Below are 22,357 nucleotides of genomic sequence, written 5' to 3'. Positions count from 1 at the left end.
TTACAATTCTGTTTTATTGCTCTGTGTTGAATCACCCTCCCTTCATAAAAGTTGGTATGGTTTCCAAAAGCATGCGTTCATTTAAGTGGCTTCATGGGGTAGCATGAGTATACTCTATACCCGATCCTATGAAATGCTATAATGAGTGATGTGAGTTTTATTTTGGAGAATAAAATAAAGCATCTCCCTCTGTTGGGGAGATGCTGGACATCTTCAAAGAAAGCAAAGGCAGCCTTGACATTATAAACTATAGGGGTGTAATATGAAACAGGGATTCCATGACATAATTTCTTTTTACGTTTTGTTTGTCAATTTCAGAAGGAGGCTGTCTTTTGTTATTTTGAAACCAAACCAAGGCTGTTATTTTTCCCTCTCAACCTATCCTACTGTTGATTCAAGGAAAGATAGGATACTGAAAACATTTCCGCTCACAATATCCAGTGTTTTAGAGGTCTGAAAAGTCGTACAGCACTACACAATTTAATGCAAGCATTGTGACATCCCAATGGGGGGGGGGAAATGTACATGAATTCACAAATGATATTGCTTGTAGTACAGTAGTAGGCTATATGTGTAACTTGCAGTTGGCACTCACTCATGATGATTAAAAAAAAAAGTGTCTTTATAGTGTAATGTGATGACTTTGTGAGAGATATTCACTCTGACAGAATTACTAGAAGTAGTTGCCAACTTCTCACCCAGGGCAGGCTGCGATTATCTTCAGCTCAGAGAGTAGATGACTTTGAAGCTGTCCAATATGCTCTCTATCGCTATTCTAGTTAAGTAGTTATAATACCATTAGAGTTAGTGCCATACAGGGAGCCAATGGTGACATGAAAGTTAGCCTTCCTAATCTCAACATATTCTCACTCTCATGTAGTCCTAGTGACTTCAAGGTTTATTTATGTTACAGCTTGAGTACAGAAGAGTGTAATTATTTTATTCTGGTGTCCCTCAGACATTGTAGCAGCAATAATAAGGTAATAACAAGGTAACTTTTTATTCCAGGACATAATGAGTGCAACAGCTGCAGACTCCATGATTTTGCCCATAAAATCGAACAAAAATCCCTGAAATGCTTTGATTCATAGAACATTGTATTTTTTTTACTTAAAAAGCAATCTTTACCCAGAACCAGCTGTATAAACTGTTGAATGTGAAATTATGAGAGGAATAACTATTATATTTTGATAAGCAGCTGTTCAAAATATCTGCACTTTATCGGTACCACTTTAACCCATTAAGACCTGGATTAAGATCTGTGTCACTTTTAGATTTTAGCTAAAAAAGCATTATTTTACACTTTGGCTATTCAAAAATAGCAGATATACAAGCTCATAGCGCGGCACCGAGTGCCGCGATACGAGCTTGTAGATCTGCTATTTTTGAAAAATTATGAAAATGTGTGCAAATCTTTGAATTATATTGTTTTAAAGCAAACATTTTCAACTAAAATCTTTGCTTCTGGGGGTCCCTGGAACAAAATATTTTGAGATGGGGGTCAGCGGCCAAATACATACAAGTTTGGGAGTCCTTGACATGAAAAAGTTTGAGCACCACTGAAACATACGTTTTTTCAGAATACTGTTGGGATTTAGGAGACATTTGTAGAATCGGCTTCATGTGTTAAACAAGAATTTCCCAACAAAGATGTCTGATGGTAACTCATTGACTGCTCAAACCTTTTTGCACTATACCAAAAAACTGGTCAGCTCTTTGCATGGTCCAGAGATGGTCCAGAAATGTTTATGTAACAGTCAGTGGACATGTGACATCACCCTTGTGAATCAGCAGGCTATCCAGTACCCACAATGCATTGAAGTGTTCCCACTGAGTTCCCCTGGGTTTGATCTCTCAATCATGCACTGGCTTTATTTTTGTGGCAATTAGTGAAGAGATGAGTAGAGCCGGTGAACGCGGCGGCGCACACAGTGTGCTTAAAAGAGCCTTCATCTGCGCTGCTCGGCTTTGAACCCCTCCGAAAAGTTGGGGTTTCATAGCCAACTGGTCAAAGAGTTGACTGTCCTTTTGTTTGATCATTTTCACTCCCTTGTCTTATGTGGATCTTTTGATTTAACCAGATTAGGTCACAGACTGTTGGATGGGTTCTGTAAACACTGCAGATAGGCTATAATAAGAGACCCAACAATACTGCTGGCAGAACTTTCCAAAGCAAAGCAAACAGTATTACGCACTTTTAATGTGTGAAGTAATCTGTGTGTGGTGGTGGTGGTGGGGGCTACAGGCAGGAAGCAGCACATAAACATGGCAGCTTTATGTTTAAGTGTCCTAAATATTTCCTTCAAAGAGGTGGCAGTTGTTACAAAACAAATCAATCATTTTAGCACTGGTTGACCTGAAAAGTGGCCAAGCAGAAGTTCATATACAAACACATGACACCTGGGGTTTGAACAAGGTCTTATATGACCCCCCTGAACCACTAGAGCACTTAAAGCTGTCCGTGTTTTAGAGAAAACAACGACCCCATCCCTATCCAAACAGGACAAGTTACCTTAATGCCTGTGTTTCTTCTCCTCAAAGCCACGCGTACTACCCTGATGCGGCTTGAAATTTGAACTGTTTTCCCAAAACACTTGAGCTCCTAGTTCATTGGTTCTCAAAGTGGGGTCCAGGGACCTCCAGGGGTTCTTGGGGGGGGTACCAGGGGGTCCCCAGCAAAATGTGTTAATACGGCGTCACAATAATTTTTACCTTTTATACTTTGGCTATTCAAAAATAGCAGATATACAAGCTCATAGCGCGGCACCGAGTGCCGCGCTATGAGCTTGTAGATCTGCTATTTTTGAAAAAAATCGTGAAGATGTGTGCAAACCTTTGAACATATTTGAACATATTTTCATGCGAACATTTGTAACTAAAATCTTTGCTTCTGGGGGTCCCTGGAACAACATATTTTGTCCTTGGCATGAAAAAGTTTGAGAACCACTGTCCTAGTTCATTTCTCACTGTGAGTCAGATTCTTTGTGCTCAGTGCTCACACTGCTGTGGGACCACAGTATGGCAGTTTTCTAACGATTGCTGCCCCCTAGTGAATCTCACGATAACATTAACATCATATAATGGCAGAATGTTGCTAGGGATGCAACAATTAATCAAACTAATCGATTTAATTGATTATACATGTAATTGATAATTGGTAATTTAATAAACCAATCGATTAATAATCAATCTCTATTTTGGTAAATTTGCTAAACTAGTGAAAATAGCCGATCTACAAGCTCACAACGCATCGCAATGGGATGCGTTGTGAGCTTGTTATTTTTACATTAACAATTTGTTGATATATTAAATTGTTTAAAAGAAAACGTGCCTCACGCTATAATCGCTATAAGCAGTGGTGGGAAAAGTACTCAAATTCTTTACTTAAGTAAAAGTACCAATACTGCAATATAGAAATACTCTGTTACAAGTAAAAGTCCAGAATTTAAAATTTACTTGAGTAAAAGTACAAAAGTATTGGCATCAAAATGATGCAGGCCCCTCGTGGCCTGCACATTATTTTTGATGTCCTATTGGGGACATCCCAATTAAGATATGCTTCTGATACAAAAATAAATATCTCATGTCTGTATATCTTCTGAATATAAACATGGTTAAATTCGGCAGATCTCTTGTGTTATAAGGATTTTTGCTCAAGTCACCGTTAAATCCCCGTGAAAAATCAATGTTGTTACCTGACTTTTCCCACTGAGTTCTAGCCTGCTCATGGTGTTCCGCTTGGCTCCCTCAGCACACTTTGTTTACATAGCTCGCTTGAGATGATGCACAGCAGAGTTTGTTTGTACGAATCACTGTCTCTGTGCGAGGTCTCATAGTTCCAGTTCACTGTTTCTCAAACCTTTTCATTTATTTCAAGGACCCCCATAACTCTGAGAGTGTACAAATAGAACACTCTCAGAGTTACAGACCTGTAAGGGTCAATTTGGAACCCCTTCAAGGAACCCTGAGAGTCCCTGGACCCCACTTTGAGAACCACTGGTCCAGTTTGTTTGGCATGGTCAGTGGTGGAAAAAGTACTGACATTTTTATACTTAAGTAAAAGTATCAATACCACTATGTAGAAGTAGTCTGTTACAAGTAAAAGCCTGTGTTCAAAATGTTACTTGAGTAAAAGCACAAAAGTATTGGCATCAAAATATGCTTAAAGTACCAAAAGTAAAAGTACTAAAATGTTTGAAAATAGCAGATCTACAAGCACAACTACAAGCACATGTGCGATGCGACGTGTTGTGAGCTTGTAGATCGGCTATTTTCAAATAGCCTAGGTATAAAATAGGGCTAAAGTGGTTAATGTGTGTTTTATAATATAATAATTTATATCTGCAAAGTAACTAGTAACTAAAGTTTTCAAATAATTGTAGTGGAGTAAAAGTACAATATTTGCCTCTGAGATGTAGTGGAGTAGAAGTAAAAGTAAAAATTCCTCATGTATTTAAGTACAATACTTGAGCAAATGTACTTAGTTACTTTACACCACTGGCATGGTTACAGTGCATTGGAGAGGATGAGATGGTCTTAAGACTAATTTGGTGATGCTTGCTAATGTGTTGTTTATCCCGATTCAAGGTCCATCGTACCACGTTGTTGCACCTCGAAAATAGCAGATCTAAACTCACACCGCCCCGCAACTCGTGTGCTTGTAGATCTGCTATGTACAGTATGACACCGTTGTACGGTGATGTATACATTGGGGTTTTAGCTTTAAGATCAGTTCTTGTCAGCAAGCTACACCATGAATGGAGTATTTAAAGGGACTGTAAGTGATATAAATAGTTTATTAATAAGGGTTAAATAGCTCTAAATTCCCATAGAGTGTTTGTTCAGTAACAGGGATCTCCCCAGCTCTCCTGCTCTCCAACATATTTTCAGGTCAGTATCATCCAATCAGGAGAGAGAATTCATACAGGATATAATTGAATTTAATTAATCAACTTTTTACCACAAGTACAAGTAGGATCTTTTGTTGTTGTTGTTGTTTTTTGCCTTTGATATTGTTGTCGTTGTAGCCGCTGTTTTTAAACCCTGCACTTTGAGATTTGTAGAAATGTAAAGTGTGTTACAAATAAAATGAATTATTATTATTACTATTAATAAAGATGTGAACTTGGAAGTGATGAAACAAAGACATTAGCAGACACAATTGGAATTGGAACACTATAAAAATTGAAGCTGATAAATGGGTTCTATTTCCTAATTGGATGAAATTGATGACCCGACTGAAAGCGTATTTTCTGTTTACTAAAGAGCTAGACAGAAGGGAGACGACCTCTGTTACTGAACAAACACTCCATAGCAATGATTACTACAGAATAAAGAGCTTTAACATTTTAACAAAAAATATCACTTACAGCTTTAGAGGAGGACAGTGCTGTCTGTGCCAATTTATCCATTGCACTGGATGCAGGATCTGGTTTCAGTGTGGGAAAGATGATAGCATAGAATAGGAGTTGCTAGGAGGGAAGAAGACACAGCTAGATAACAGTGCCAACCACGAAAAAGACTGCAGCTGACCTAAACACTCCTTGTTATGTAGTCTCTCAAGAGACTAATGACATATGTAATGTGTACTCATACTGTATGTGTTACTATAGCTGATTTACAAGCTCACAATGCATGAGAGCTTGTAGATTTGCTATTTTCCCTATTTTTGAAATAATATGTTAAAGGGATATTTCACTTTCAAACATGTTTTGGGTACTTTTAACCTCAACTTGGGCTTTTGTGAACACCCCAGACAGTTTTTAAGTCCTATACAAATACATTGTAACTTCAAACTCCAGTTTAGCCATGTTAGATTCATTGTAAACACCCATCCTTGGTTCTGGTGACTGATATTGTCCTTCTAATGCGTGAGGAGACCGTGTTTTTCAATTACTTTTTCTCCCTTTTTCATATATACATTTATTTAAAAAAAGGGTAGGATACAACAGCAGTGACAACACACAGGAATGTGTGTGGGGAGGAATCAATGGGTATTATGACTAAATTGGGGAGAAAAAGCAAAAATGTAATGGGTAAAGAGAGGCTGTCTGGGTAACAGAAGGTCCCTGGTTCGCGCCCTGGCTGTGTATAGAAGGGTGCCTATACTCCCTGAGCAACGCACTTAACCCCTAACTGCTCCCCCCTGAGTGCTCATCATAACCATCTGAGAAGCCATCAGCTGGGTGAAGCTGAAACTGAATTACCCCCAATAGGACTACACAGGTGGCTCCTTTAAAATCACATAATATTGTGTTTTTAAGTAATTAAACATGACTAGTCCATACCGGCGGGGGGATATCCGCACATGGTCTGGCAACCCAGGAGGCAGTTCGTCCCATAGCTCGCGGGGCCATCCCACAGCTGGGCAGCCGCCGTAACCATGGCGACATTATTTTACATAAAAACGCGAATAAACAGCTGAGATTTGGGGAAATCGAAAAACGGGCTTCGCTGTTAGATGCCCATAGTGATGGTCAATGGCTGTGTGCAAATTAAGATCAATTGCTCCAGCCACAAACAAATTTGGCCTCACCGTGACACCACCACTACAGAGCATTATAGGAGGATAGAGTAACTGATAGTTCAGGGCAGAGGGAGTGCTGCGTATCACTAAACACAGATATAACATTATGTCCAGGCACATGATGTTATGGGTAAAAACACAAATTGCCACAAAACAGGAAGATAAGAGTTTACTGTACACAAAGAAATGTGTTACATTTCCTTTGCCTAAGCAGATATAAAGGCTTTCACACATCCCTTTTCTTTAGCTTGCTTGTGTGTACAGAATGTTAAACACGTGTTAAAAGTTTGGGTTGTTACCAACAGATTTTAGCCTTACTACTAATACCTTTAACCTTTATAGCACCTTTAGTACAAGCACTGCAATACAACGTAGCTATTTTACTACAGAAAACAAAATAAAATAAGATTAGACAACAATGCAAGTAATGGAATAGATTATAAATACAACAATGAAAGGTATTCAGTAAAAGAGAGATAAAATAAGTATGTTTTAAGATTTTGTATAAATGTCTCCACAGATGGCAGGTAGAGATGCCCTCAATTCCAAAGGCAGGCAGTTCCAGAGGCGAGGACCATGAACACTAAAGCTGCACTAACACTAGTTAAGTCTTTCTGCTGAGTCCTGACCCTGTTAACAATGAGCAGGTTGGTGTCAGGGGTCTGAGGGATCAATATGGAAAGTACAGTACCTTAAAATCATATCAGACACGACATGTATTTAGCAGTGGTGGAAAAAGTACTCAAATGTTTTACTTAAGTAAAAGTACCAATACTGCAATATAGAAATACTCTGTTACAAGTAAAAGTCCAGAATTCAAAATTTACTTGAGTAAAAGTACATAAGTATTGGCATCAAAATGTGCTTGTTTTCAAATGATTGTAGTGGAGTAAAAGTACAATAACATGTGGGTCGTCCTTCAGTTCTTGGTCAGGAGCCGTGCTGCAGCGTGTTGTTGGATAATCTGTTTTCTGTCCAAGGCTTTCTCAGGAAGGCCAGAGAGGATGGCATTGCAATAGCCAAGTCTGTTATAAATGCATGAATATGTTTATCAGTATCTCCTTGGGAGAGAAATGGTTGCACTTCAACTATATTTCTTTCTTTATAGATGACTGTGTTGCTGATGTGATGGCAGAAGGCCTGGTTCCTTGAACAGCGCAGAGGTAAAGTACCTGCTCACCACAGCAGCAGAGTCTAGGGATTTCAATCCACTGTGGTGCATAATAATAATAGTAATAAGTATAATAATAATAAAGAAATATATACTGCATATATATTGATTTTGAGGAGGCTTTATTGTGAAACATCTGGAGATATCTGTATAATATTTATGTCTTATTCTTTGACAGGGCAAATGTGTAGACAGCGTCTATAAGACAGGAGTGCATGATTCAGAAGTCAATACAATAATTTGTTAGATAGCTGTGAGTTCAGTGGAGGTCAAAGCAGGGAGCATTTATAGGTCTCTGCCCTTATTTGGCACATGCGGCTAACCACTCTGAGCTAGCTGGGGATCAACTTAAGGCACTTACCAAACTGATAACTGCTTGAATTATTATGGTGAGACAGAAAATATGTACCTTTTTTTTATTTATTTTTTACTAGAGCTAGCCTGATTATCATACTGAAAGCTAGAAGAAGAAGTCTATGGTCTGGAGCCAGCCACACTATAACATTTGGAAGCAGTCTTAATAGCAAAGTTGTGTACAGTGATTGCAATATGTTTCTGTAGATTCATACTAAATTATAGCAATTGTAAAGTATTAACCAATTTTCACAAACAATTAAGTAGTTACCTAAGTGATTGCAGCTCAATGCAGTAACTGTATCAAGTGGTGTATGTGTTCCATTAACGTTCCATAACTGTATCAGGTGGTGTATATGTTCCATTAATGTTCCATATATGTATCAGGTGGTGTATATGTTCCATTAATGTTCCATAACTGTATCAGGTGGTGTATATGTTCCATTAATGTCCCATAACTGTATCAGGTGGTGTATATGTTCCATTAATGTTCCATAACTGTATCAGGTGGTGTATATGTTCCATTAATGTTCCATAACTGTATCAGGTGGTGTATATGTTCCATTAATGTTCCATAACTGTATCAGGTGGTGTATATGTTCCATTAATGTTCCATAACTGTATCAGGTGGTGTATATGTTCCATTAACGTTCCATAGACAGTTGGGGAAGTGAAAACAAAGAGAGAAGTGGCTGCTTCATTGAAACATGTATATGCTCTACCTGCCCCTCATACAGTCAGCAATTGACTGCTGGATGGCTCACAAGTAGCTACAGTATGATGTGCAAGATGAGCAAACCACTTCCTGCCTATATTGGTTAGTCGAGAGGAAGTAACGTGATCACACCATCCGGCTCAGTCGCAGGTCTGTGTGCATGGAGAGGGTTGTGTCATGTGTTACGTGGAACCATGCAGGTCTCTGTGATGTTGCTACCTGAGCCTATAAACTGATGCAATAGGCTCTATGCACAGCAGCCATATTGGAATTAAATTGGGCCTCTTCCGACTTCTTTAACAGGTGTTAACAATGATACTAATTAAGGCTCTGTTCCATTCTGGTTAAACAGAGTCAGGGTGCTGATATTGTGCATGTTGGCTCACTAGAAACACTCAGCTACACCTCATGGTTCCTTGAAGGGGTTATAAATGGCCCCTTACGGATGTGTAGGTTCCATTTGTACACTCTCAGAATTATGGCCTTGAAATTAAAAGGTTTGAGAACCACTGTGCTACACGAAATGGAACAGAGCCTTCATTAGAATCATTGGTAACACCTGTGAAGGAAGTAAGGAAGAGGCCCAATTTATTTCCAATATGGCTGCTGTGCATAGAGCCAATTAGTGAAGACAGATGCATTTGGGAGGGGAACAATGGGCAGCCGCTAAGTTACGTTTTCTGGAACTTGTGAATAGCGTACGTAAGCAAAAAATCCATAAGTTTAGGCTAGACTCACAGAGTTTCACTTTAAGCATGCCAGAAAAAGGAATTGCTACATTGTGGTAGGTCAGTTTAACACTAGGTCATTTTTGGGCGGTGTAGCCGCCCCATAAGTGGGGTTGGGACACCTCATTAGCTGTACTGTGATTGGCTCATTAGTACACCCCTAGCTGTACTGTGATTGGCTGACTCTATTCAGCACTGTGATTGGCTAGCGAGACACATGATGACATTAATAACCTATAAATAGGATTATGCACTTCCAAAAATCCATTTTTTTTGGAAGTGAGCTTCCATCACTATGATGACCATTGTGATGACCACACCGCCCACTTCACACTGGGTGTGATTTTTATTCTTGTATGCACAATGAATGACATCTGCTGTATTGCGGAAAGATAATTTAATTACAGTGTTTAGTGTTGTTGGGCATAGCACTGTATTTTATTTTCATTCAGTGGCAACTTGTCAAATCAAGTTCAGGGTTAAGCTATACAGTAGCCTAAACATCGACACCACCACCCATACCAACACCCTGAAAATAACATTTGCTAAGTGGTTGACAGCAATGACTTAGACACATTATCACCCACTGACATTAGGCCTATATTCGTTGGTGTTTATCAAGAGTAATAGTGTCAACTCCTCCTCTGACGTTTAACTCAGAGAGATAACAGCTGTGTGAGAAAAAGTAGGGAAGAAGTTGTTTCTGGGTGCTTCTTCAGGAAATAATGTGAAATATCATGCTTAGGATTGTTTTCAATCCTGGACTGATAAGTACTTTAGGCCAAAGGCTACAGTGCAGGAAGTGGTGGAATTCTCCCAGGGCTGTGATAGTGTTGACAGCCAAGGACAGGTCACACGACCGGGCCTCTGTTTGCAGAAAGATATCCGGGGGTCTCATCACCGAGCCCAACACTACATATGATTTGCCCATGTATCATCAGTATAAATCAGTGCTGCAGCACATGTGCTGAGATTTTCAGTGGCCTTGTCTACATGAATTTAGCACACTCGTCATGGGCAAGCAGCTTATTGATTCCCATGCCAAATTTGAGTTAGCCTACATACTTCTCATTCCAATCCAACGGTACCCTTTTTAAAACGTTATTATATTGTGTGTGTGTGTGTGTGTGTGTGTGTGTGTGTGTGTGTGTGTGTGTGTGTGTGTGTGTGTGTGTGTGTGTGTGTGTGTGTGTGTGTGTGTGTGTGTGTGTGTGTGTGTGTCTGTGTCTGTGTGTGTGTGTGTGTGTGTTAAAGAGAGAATGTGATTGCAAATTTGTAATGTTAAACAGCTCTGTTAGTGTTCACACTTTTTCTTTATTCTAGTAGTCATATCTTTATTTAGATTTTGATTATTATTACAAAACATACATTAACCACTTAAGCCCTATTTTAAAATAGCCGATACAAGCTCACAATGTGCGTGCTTTGTGAGCTTGTAGATCTGCAATTTTCAAGATTTGTATAAATTTTGAACTTGTGAAATGTGACATTCTGCACAATGAGTACTTTTACTTTTGGTACTTTAAGTATATTTTGATACCAATACTTTTGCACTTTTACTCAAGTAAATTTTTAACACCAGACTTAAGGTCCTTGCACACTGGTGCGTCTTTTCGTTGCGTTTTATTTTTTTTCATTGTTTTTTCAATTTTTTTCATTGTTGTAAAAAAAACGCAACGAAAAGACGCACCAGTGTGCAAGGACCTTTACTGTACTTCTAACAGAGTATTTCTATATTGTGATATTGATACTTTTACTTAAGTAAAAAATATGAGTACTTCTTCCACCACTGGGTTTTTGGTCCCACAACATTTAACCGGTCCAGCCCATAGGGTCCGGCCCATAGAGTATACAGGGACGTGGTGGGACATTCCTGCCCATGCGCCCTAGCTAGCTCTGGTCCAGAGCGTTAGTGAGTTCTATCTAACGCTCTACCAGCCAGGCGCGCTGGTAGACTCATAGACCGAAAATTACATTGCCGTGCGAGGTCTCCGTCTTTAGTCAAAATAAACTAAACTACTTCGCCACTCACCAAAACAAAGGCTGTTTTGTTTTGTTGAAAGTCTATGCTCCAGGATGGGAAGTCTCTCAGGACCCCACCTTCTCTGTATAATACACATTTTGGGCAGAAAATAAAATATGTCCACGAGACGGAAATTATTTCATTTATTCCACTGCGCCCCCTACAGATCTGGTCAATGGTAATTTATATTTACCAGATCTGTAGAGGACGCAGTGGAATAAATGCAATAATTTCCGTCTGGCGTGACATATTTTATTTTCTGCCCCAAAGTGTACTATACAGAGAAGGTGGGGTCCTGAGAGGCTTCCCACCCTCGAGAATAGACTTTCAACAACACAAAACAGCCTTTAATTCAGTGAGCAGCGAAATCGTTTTGTTTATGTTTTACTAAAGACAGAGACCTCGCACGGCAGTATAATTGTGGGTATAGCAGAGCAGCGCGGCTGACAGAGCGTTTAGAGAGAACTCACTGACGCTCTGGACCAGAGCTACATGCGCCCTAGCCCTGAAACATGACTGTCATACCATGACAGTCATGGGCCCACTTGTTCCTGGTTTTCGATTTACAACTCTCACATGTACATAAGCGTTCAGATTTCAAATATAAAGTGTTGACCCCCATGCCACGGATGTAGCAAGTTGAGCCGGCAAAGGTCTAAGTACCTGTATCTGTCGTATTGTTCAATAAAAATCATTTTAATCCGATCGGCGGCCATTTTTTTTATTTTTTTTGTAATGTATCAGAGTGCAATACACCTCCCAACCAGTAGTGTCGCATAGTTGAAAGCATTGGAGAAAATGGCCGGTGATCGGATTAAAAAGCTTTTTTATTGAACAATACAGAATATAAAGGTACTTAGACCTTTGCCGGCTCAACTCGTTACATCCTTGGCGTGGGGGTCAGCACTTTATATTTGAAATCTGAACGTTTATGTAGCTGTAAGAGTTGTAAATGTAAAAGAATCGCAAACCAGGAACAAGTGGTTCCATGACGCTTGTGACAGACGAGCCCTCCCTGGGAGCCACAGTGCGCAGCCGCGTCGTAGCCCCAGTGTGCGGGCCAGGCAGACTGACAGTATGGCGGCGGGATACAGCTGGAGGGATGCTACTGTCGCCCGTCTGGTGTCTCTCACCGGCAGGACGTAAACGGACTATTGACCGCGAAAGAAGACGGATTTAGCGAGATAACAGGGCAATACTCGCCCCGGACGTGGAGAGATGGCCAGGCTCGCCGACTACTTCTTGGTGGTCGGCTACGACCTCGATAAGAGAGGTGGGTGGTTTGGTTGTGTTAGCAGTTAGCCTGCTCGGCTAACAGCCGTATTTAGCCACGGGTTCAGCCCTGGTAAACAGTCAGAGGGAGGGAGGCGGGGACCGAGCGGGGGGACGGGCTGGCCCGGGACACAGCGGTTCCCCGCAGCCCGGTGCTGTCAGACGGGACACGGCACTCAACTGTGGGCCGTGGATGTTTTTAAGGCCTCACGGGATTAGTCTACTTAGTAGCTAGCTTGTCAACTAACTGGTGGTGTCCCACATCCCTCCATGAGAGACTGTGTGACTGACTGAATGAGCGGTGCATATGTTTTACTGCTCCGTTAACGTTAAAGCCTCAGTTACACTTGGTTGTGTGCCGGTGTCATGCACAACAACGCATCGTGAGCTTGTAGATCTGCTATTTACTGCAGGCAACACCAGTGTGCAACTAAGTATAAATGAGGCTTCAGTTGGACTGGGCTGCTGCTGTCTGTGTGGCTGTTGTGTATGCTGATGATGTGTTACTGTTTGACACAGTCAGCGTGAGCTTAGACTGGTTTATTCCCCGTTTCGTCGAGTTCGTTTCTTGCCATCGTTTAGGAGGAGGAGTGGTGTGTCGCTGTCAGTTCTTCTGTGTGAAGTGACCTGGTGAAGTAGAAATAAAGCTGGGTAGGGAATAGGGATGGATGTTGGACAGCAATGGTTCTCAAACTTTAATTTCAAGGTCTCCCCTTAACACTGACAGTGTACAAATGGAACCAATTTGTATTGTCAGAGTTACAGACCCCAAAGGAACCAAGAACATCCATGGAATTCACTTTGAGAACCACTATTGTACAGCAAAGCAAACTGTCAGAAGCCTAGGTAGGTGGAATGGCCATCTAGTTGGAACAGCACAACAACTATTTCATCATGACCTTGCCGCTTTCCCTTTCCCATAGTCTTGCTATTTATTTGAATGAGAATCGCAGCTCTTCTTCTCTGAAGAATTGTTGATTTGTGTTCTTTGTGTGTTTGTGTGTGGATTAACCTAGATGGCGTTGCCCCTCCCAGATCCCCCAGTCCCAGTCTGGAGAGCTCAGTTCCCCTCTGTTGTGTTGTTGAGAATGATGGGGAGTGTTGGACCGTTATCTGACTCTCCCCCCAGTTCGTGCCTTGGCCTAGATCTGAGCAGTATAATGGCCCTTTAATCATGAAATATTCAGCCCGCCTTATCCAAAGGAAGTGTGTAGCTAGTAGAAAACTTGTAACGTGGGGCTTTTATTTATAGAGTGGGTTTTTGCCTATGATTTATTCAATAGAGGAAATTGTAGCATGACAAGATCTCTGCGAGTAAAAGCAAGCCACGGAAGGGCTTTTACAGTATCTGACGAAGTGGCAACGAACATTACTTTTCTGCTTTCTGCTCATTGCATCTCGCTTTTTGAAAGGGCTAAATTCGTGCTCTGGGATTGGCAGGATGTTATAACGTGGACGCTGCCTGCAGACGCTGCAGAATCTCTCCTTCCTGTTCTACCCTGCTGCTCTTGATTGAAGGCGTAGCAGACTTGGCCTGTAAAAAGGCATCTGGGAACCAGACATTGCAGCCTCAGTGACTTGGTGATCAAGGCTTCTGTGCCTTGTAAAACCAAGCACTTAACAGTGATGATGACTGGCATTTCCTCACTGTGCCGCCACAGTGTTTACAATAAATTACTTCATGTGTAAGTGTCACAACGGTGCCTTTCATGGTTTTGTGACAGCTCCGGTGGCATGAAATAAATGGACATAGATAACTTCATCATTATGTCACTCTCCCACCATCATCATCTTTTGATGCACTGGCTGCTCGCAACAACAACTAATCTCCTAAGTAGATCCTCCACAATCAGATCAATACATTAGCTTGCTCTAGTCTGTTCTGTTGTTGCTTTCCTAACCTCTTTAAGTTTTGTTGTACCCTGACATCATCATTAAGACTGAGAAGAGAGCACTAGTGGGAGTTTGTGCGCGCGCGCGTGTGTGTGTGTGTGGGGGAGGCGTTTGCAAGCATCACCGGTGCTGACAGGTTTTTGAGGGCTGACATCATCATTGCTTGTTGCGTTGTTCTACCACGTTGGCAAACACCTGTAGCGAAACCTCGCCGGTGTTTACCTCCAGAGCACCAAGCTGGGATAAATGTCTCCTCACCACTCTAATTAGACTTCAACCATTAGACCTCAGCCATTCCTGGACGAGGGCAGGTTTCGCTGGTGTTTCTGCAGCCAGTGACAGTTTTGCACATTGAACACGCCCCTGTTCTGGTGGAGGCTGACCAGAGGGAAGAACCCTCAGCGTCCTATTCATCCCGTCTTATTTGTCACAGAGGTGTCGGGTTGCTCCCATTGTGCTCAAACCCACACTTGTCTGTCGTACTATCACTGGATCTCTGTCAGAGCCAAGATGGCCGGGCCACGGGTGGGGAAGGAGTCCAAAGTTGCAGGGGTGCGGTCCCGCCTATAGCCATGGGTCTCTTGTGAAACCGTTGCTGTATTTTGACAGCCCGCCCCCTCCGCGACGCTGAGAATACGGCTAGCGAATCGGATACTCCGTCCACATCCCAAACAGGAAATAGGGGAGTGGGCCCGAGGGAGATGTGTTCAGAGTGAGAATCCAGATTGTCCTTGTGTGTGTGTGTGTGTGTGTGTGTGTGTGTGTATCTGTGGGCTCTGAAAACCAGGAAAGGGGTGTGAACTGCTATGCAAGGGCCTCATTCAAGAGGAGACTGAAGAGACACACACACACACACACACACACACACACACACACACGGACACGCACACGCACACGCACACGCGCGCGCGCACGCACGCACGCACGCGCGCGCGCGCGCGCGCACACACACAGTTCCATTCTAACCCCATCTGCCTGCCTGATTGCTGAGGTGCGGTGGAAGGGTGTTTGTGAATGCAATGGTGGCCCAAACACAGAATACAGGGCAGTTGGTATTCAGCACACAGTGACAGCCCTGGCACAGAGGCTAGCTTACTGTCTGCCCTGTACCTCCAACACCAGCCTTTTCTGTCACCACAGCAGTGCACAGAACACACACGTGCACACACACACACACACACACACACACACACACACACACACACACACACACACACACGTGCACATTGCAGGCCAACACCATACAAGCATGAAATTACAGGCCTCCTTTTTTCTGCACATTGGCGTTTAGATTGAAACAAAAGTTAATGCTCGTCTGTCGGTTGTGATGTTGTTTGCACAAACGCAGCCGGAGGAGGAGATGTCAGTCACTCTTGATGAAGAGGCAATGCTCAGAAAAAGGAAGTGCAACGTTCCTACAGGGAGAAGGCCAGATTGAGAATGAGAGTGGATGTGAGAGGGACCGCGCTGTTAATCTTGCCAGCGATGCCCGTCTGCGGCCGGGCTGCCACTTCCTCCGTCGCTCCAGAGCAGGCCTGTAGCCTCTCAGGCCCTCCAGAAATAGCCCTCACAATCTGCCATTCATACGGACGGGGACAGAGGGATGCTGGGTGGTGTGTGTGTGTGTGTGAGTGTGTGTGCGCACTGGTCTCTGTTTTGTCAGTCAGATGGCTGCCTATATGCTCGTTCGTGGGCCACTCTCATTTCTCCAGCTCGTTTCAGTCCATATGAATGGGTTTCTCTGTGCGTTTTCGGCGTGTTATCATGGCGGCAAAGTTTCCCTGAGCTTCTGGCTGTGTTGCTCGGCCTCTCAACCCGGGCTCGTGGGCTGAGATGTGGGCATATCGCTGCATACTGACTAGTCTAGCCGAGGACTCCTCTCACCCTGCATTCTGATGCTACTTCTAGGCCTGTCACAATTATTACATAATCGCAATTGTCTTATATAATCGCAATTATTTTTGCATAATCGTCATAATCAATTCCATGTTAAAAAATGTCATATCTTTTCAAAAAATGTCCAAAATAGTGGAAATAGCAGATCTATAAGCACAAAACGTGTCGCGATGCGACGCGTTTTGTGCTTATAGATCGGCTATTTCCACTACTAATGTTTATTTTTAAGTATAAAGTAATAAAATATGTGTTATTTGTCATATCTGCCCTGTGCAACTTATGTTTACGAAAGCTAAAAGACAAACGGAAGGTTTTTTTATTCATAATGTTCCGTTCATTTTCAACGACAGAAACACAATTAAATCGTTGATCGCAATTATTTGAGTGATAATTAATCGTCAACTTAAATTTGTAATCGTGACAGCTCTAGCTACTTCTACTTTCTGATTCCTTGGACATGCAATGACCAAGGAACCATACAACAAACCCAGGGCCCTGGTGTCCCCTGCATGCATGCATGTGTTATTAGCCTTTGTGTGTATGGCTGTGTGTGTGTGTGAGTGAGAGAGAGAGGCTCTGTGTGTTTCTATGCTGTATGTGTGTGTGCGTGTCTGTGTGTGTGTGTGTATTAATGAATGCTTGTTATTCATGAGGCAGACGATGGCCCCCGGGCCCCACTGCCTGCCCTCATTCCTACTGCACAGATACGGGAGGAGAGACCAGACGCACACACACACACACACACACACACACACACACACACACACACACACACACACACACACACACACACACACACACACACACACACACACACACACACACACACCCTCTGTAGGGTGCTTATGTTGTTGCTCATTTTTTTCTCCCAGCCATATACAGCACAATCTCAAATCATCAGAGGCTGTGGTGGACCCGTATTGTCTTTCTGTGTGTTTCCAAGTAAATGTGAGCCGCTCTAGGCGAACGTAGCCGATCTACAAGCCCATTGCTTGTGAGCTTGTAGATCGGCTATTTTTGCTATTGAAAAAATATATAAAAAAATATAAGTTTAAGTGTGTTGGCCTAGATTTATAGCATTGACTCAGTCGAATGCTAAGGTTCGCCTGCATCGCTCACGTAACGATGCCAAGATCAAAGAAGAGGTGACATGGTCGCCATAAAGCACTTTAAACACATAGTGCATACTTGATCAAACAGTAAATTCTGACATTGAAACATGTTGGGAGTGCACCGTATTGAGTTGATTTAGCCAGCTATTTGATGACATCACGAGCAAAAAGAAAAACTCTAATATGAAGGAAAACCCTCACAGACTATCAAAGGCAAAAAAAAAAGAGAAGAAAGGGTGAAAATAACATGATGCAAAAATAACTGCTGCCATTGGAACTCTGCTGGAGGTGATCTTGCAGCCCTTTTGGAGGGGAAGGGGGTGGTGGGGGGGGGGGTGTTGTTGTAACACAGTAGTAGTTCAGTGGTTCAGTGGTCGGTTGACAGGGATGACCAACTCATGCATGCTTTGATGGTCTTCCCTGGAATTTGGAGAATTCCTCCCCCCTCCCACGCAGCCCCTCTGGCCGGGACCCTGTCCATCCTGCTCCCAGTCAGCCTGGTGTTAAAGGGCAGCAATCATTTAAAATCCCTGCAGGGTGATTCACTGGTGGCAATAGATTATATGTCATCTTCTTTACTATGCCCCCACCCCATCCCTTCCCTCCAGGTCAGATCTGTGTCTCAGGAAAGAAAGGAAATATAATCTGGTGCCCGCCCACCCCATTGTTCTCACCCTAATCTTGCATGGAGCTGCTGGTTGGTTGGAATACGCCAAGGAAGGTTTTACTTCAGGCCAAAGATGCTGCAGTGCTTACCTCTGAGTAGATGTTTGTGTCAGTTTGAGCATCAAGTGTGTTTCTTCCCCACAAAGCAGTGTGGGCTGGGGAGAAATGTAATACATTACCGCTGGAGGACAGGTGTCTGAATAGGCCATCCAGGCATACCATGCTTGCTCCATCCAGACTAGAGGTCTTCTTAACCCATTAAGACCGGGAACGCATCTTGTGTGTCATTTTTAGATTTCTTTGGCTATTCAAAAATAGCAGATCTAGTGAAGATTTGTAACTCAAATCTTTGCTTCAAGGGGGGGGGCCCTAGAAGCAAAGATTTGAGTTAATCTTCGCTTGTATATATATAAAAATATATATATTCAAAGATATTTTAACGATTTTTCAAAAATAGCAGATCTACAAGCTCATAGTGCGGCACTTGGTGCCGCGCTATGAGCTGCATCCCCCGGATTGAATGGGCTAAGGTTCATATTATGGATCAACATGCCGGTGGCAAGAGACAGCCTATGACGCATTTACTACCTCCATTTGTGATATTGCATTTGCAGTGTGCAATATCATTGGCCATTGATTTCACCCCTCACCCCTCCATTGACGAGTTGCAGGGTACCTATGAAACAGACACTTTTGTCACCATGGCGATACAACCTTTTGACCTTTTTTTTGAAGGTGATGAATGTAGAGAGAATCAATTGGGTTAATTTCTAACTGAACACAGTAGGACTGGGATTATCATTATGTGCACAGTAAATGTCCATTTGGCTCCATTTTAGACTCTTGAGTTACATCAACACTGAAGATGTTGCTGTGTGTGCAGTGTCCAAGGAGCTTGATAACGCAGAGAAGATGAGGGATGTTTGGTTGAGAGGCGCTTGGTATGGTGTTATGGTAATTAGCCTGGAAACCAGACAAATCTACCAGAGTGAAATCATTAAAAAGTTGTAGCAAAGGGTCAAGATGATGAAAGATCCATTTTGGATCTATCGCATTTTTCTGCAGTTATTAGTCGGGGTGTAAGAAAATATCATTACACTTGACTTGAGTATTGCAATATTTTGTGTCACGATGCTGTATTGATATAGAGTTTTTAATTTATTTGGCAAATGTTTGTTTGTTTTCTCAGAATGCACAATAAGTAGTGCTATGTCATGTCGGATGTTACAGGGAGTTGGACTGATCACTTTGCATGCATTCGTGGCTGTGCTTCATATTCTTGTACTGCTACTAGCAGTGTTGTTGTTGATCCTGCAGTCCCAAGGGCTTGCTTGTATTCTGCTTTCTGAAGACTGCCAGGAGTTGCTTGTCACAAGGATGCATCTTCATGTCTGTTGCCTTATCGGCGGTACAAAAAGATGGCAGCCTTGTGGTTCATCTGCAATAACTTTCCGAGAGCATCCCCTTACTGAATACTTAACATAGTTCTGTGATTTCTGCCTTTGTCACCACACCAGTGCAGGCCTCTTATCTCTCTGAGCTGCTCAAGTGGCACAAGCCTCAACAAAGTCTGTGGTGTCAGCCTGACACATCAGGAGCAAAGCCTACAGCCTGACATTGACGGGCTGTATGCTTTGCTGTTCATGTGACTGTCACCAGTTCAATGGGAATCCTGGAGGAAACATAACATTGATCCATCAGACGGAGGATCCTGTCCCTTCTGTATGCATTTGTGCTGATATCTAACCCACAGCCGAGAGTGATATTGACTCAGGGCTGCTCTCCTCTGCTGCTGCTGACTGCTACTACTACAGTGACAGCCAGCTGGGGGGTGGGGGGGGTGGAATCTCAAATCTCAAAAGAGTATGTTGGCCAAATGCCTAAATTGTCTGCGTTAGGTCCAGAGCTTCTGCAATCAAGAAATGTTAAAAAATGCCGTGTTGACTGACTGTGATGTTGTGTGTTGTAAGGTCACAATACAGGAACTACTGGGTTTTGTCTTGACACACACGGGCCAAGGTGTTATCAGGCTGCTTTTTTTGTTTTGACATGCCCAGAATAGAGACGCCAGATTTAAAGTGGTTACACTGATTGACTAAAGATATTGTAGAGAAAGCTGTGCTCCCTGTCTTTTGCAGTTCAGTTCACGTATGTGTATACTTTGCTTTTTCGCCATGGTAATAGGAACGCCATACTATGCCCTACCTGGACCACAAATCCAACCATAATGTGGAAGGAAGTATGGCTCTGTGTTTGTATCTGTGTGTTGGCTGTTGGCACTGTCACAGAGCCAGTACTAACAAGGCAGAGCTGCTGTACTTTAACTGTTTGTTACTTTGTTCATTTTACGGTTATCTCCGTTTCACTCGGACTATGACAAGAGTGACTGCGAAGTTAATGGCATCTCGTGGTCTAAGGAGTCACCGCAGCTATAGAATCAGTGTGGAGCGAGTGCGATGAAAATAGAACGGCAATAAGTGGCATAGACACTCAACCATAAAGGAAGTGAGCGAACAAAACGACAGAGGCAGCGTAATCATCAGCCTGTCACAGCTGGATAATGATGACTACCTTTTGTTAAACAAGAACACATTTTTTTGAGCGAGGGCCCTGACTCTGTCTGCTTTGCTTTGTCGCTCTCTCTCTCAGGCGATTTCCTCTCCTGGAAAGCCTGGGTTTTTGTTATGGGGGTTCAGGGAGAGGGGTGGTTTTTGCAGGAAGGATGTGAGTTTGCTGAAGAGCTTTTGTGCAAAAGAAAATGTCCCTCACGATCACCAGGGCGACGATGGGTTGCCAGATGGAGCCTTTTATTCACCCACTATTTGAGTCCCAAATACCGGCTCGGATTGGCCAGACGGCTTTTTAACATGCATTTACTCTTTTAGTTTATGTGGAGGAAATAACCTATTATTTAGACTGTGCTCTGACTGACACCATATGCAGGTAAATCTAAATGTCAGGTGTTGTGTATTGATGCATTCAGCAGCTCTCTGGTGTTTGTCGTCCGCTGGGTGATATGTTGTGTTGGATCTGACCCAAGGAGGGGCCATGGTCTGGGGCCGCTTCGCTGGTTTTAATCACAGACAATGACTCACCCTCATCCATATTACACTGCAACCCTTCCCTGTGTGTTTTAAAGAACACAAGCTGTGTGCCAGAGTGTGCAACGGAGACACCACTGTTTGTCCGTGGGTGTGGTGTTCATGCTGAATATGATATCATAGTAGTAGGTGTGTGTGTGTGTGTGTGTGTGTGTGTGTGTGTGTGTGTGTGTGTGTGTGTGTGTGTGTGTGTGTGTGTGTGTGTGTGTGTACGTGCTGATCATAGCTTTTTGACTACGCACGTTCAGAAAGGCTGCAGTGTTCCAACATGCATTCTTTCAGCGAGCTGCAATTGTGTTTGTATTTATGCATGTATGTGTTTATGCATGTGTGTTCAAACCCTAAAGCTTAACATTAGCCCTGATTATGATCACACATCCATTCCCCAAATCCCTCTGGAAACGTCACTCATTGTTGAACTATGCATAAAGTAATGTGTGTAAAAGACGTGGAGGCGGAGCAGAGGTGATGTCATTGTCATGTACACCGAGGCCTCACCTCGTGTAAGCTCGCCTGAGACCGATTGCTCGTCCTCATTCTCTGGCTGTGCGGTGTGCACAAAGGACACACACACACACACACACACACACACACACACACACACACACACACACACACACACACACACACACACAGAGTCAGTCACACACGAGCAGCTTTAGTGTTCACTTGTCCTATAGCTGTAACCCTGGAAACAGTTTGTCATCGTGTCACTGTGGTCTGGAGGCTTGCAAACAAGAAGCGGTGGTCGTGTGGTACTGTCACAAGCGGCGTGATGCATGCACACACACACACACACACACACACACACACGCACACGCACACGCACAGTCACACACACACACACACTCTGTGCCCACAGATCATTCAAAATCACATGATCTGTGGGCACAGGTCTTT

The 22,357-nt window shown here is 42.9% G+C and overlaps 1 protein-coding gene across 7 annotated transcripts in view; it reads left to right on the top strand.

The window, feature by feature from the left end:
- The first annotated feature begins 12,587 nt into the window (after positions 1-12,587).
- sbf1 (SET binding factor 1) overlaps positions 12,588-22,357 on the top strand; it is an 86,354-nt gene continuing 76,584 nt past the window's right edge. For all 7 annotated transcript variants that reach the window (XM_080421772.1, XM_080421771.1, XM_080421770.1 and 4 more), the window contains exon 1: positions 12,588-12,790. In XM_080421772.1, coding sequence (XP_080277898.1) covers positions 12,736-12,790 — 55 coding nt within the window. In that variant the 5' untranslated portion in view covers positions 12,588-12,735. The remainder of the gene's footprint in view (positions 12,791-22,357) is intronic.

Source organism: Gymnoscopelus braueri, assembly GCF_963280865.1.
Source record: "Gymnoscopelus braueri genome assembly, chromosome: 23".
In the NCBI taxonomy this organism is placed as follows: Eukaryota; Metazoa; Chordata; class Actinopteri; order Myctophiformes; family Myctophidae; genus Gymnoscopelus; species Gymnoscopelus braueri.
Note: the sequence above shows the minus strand (reverse complement) of the source record. Positions and strands in the feature narration are given on the sequence as shown.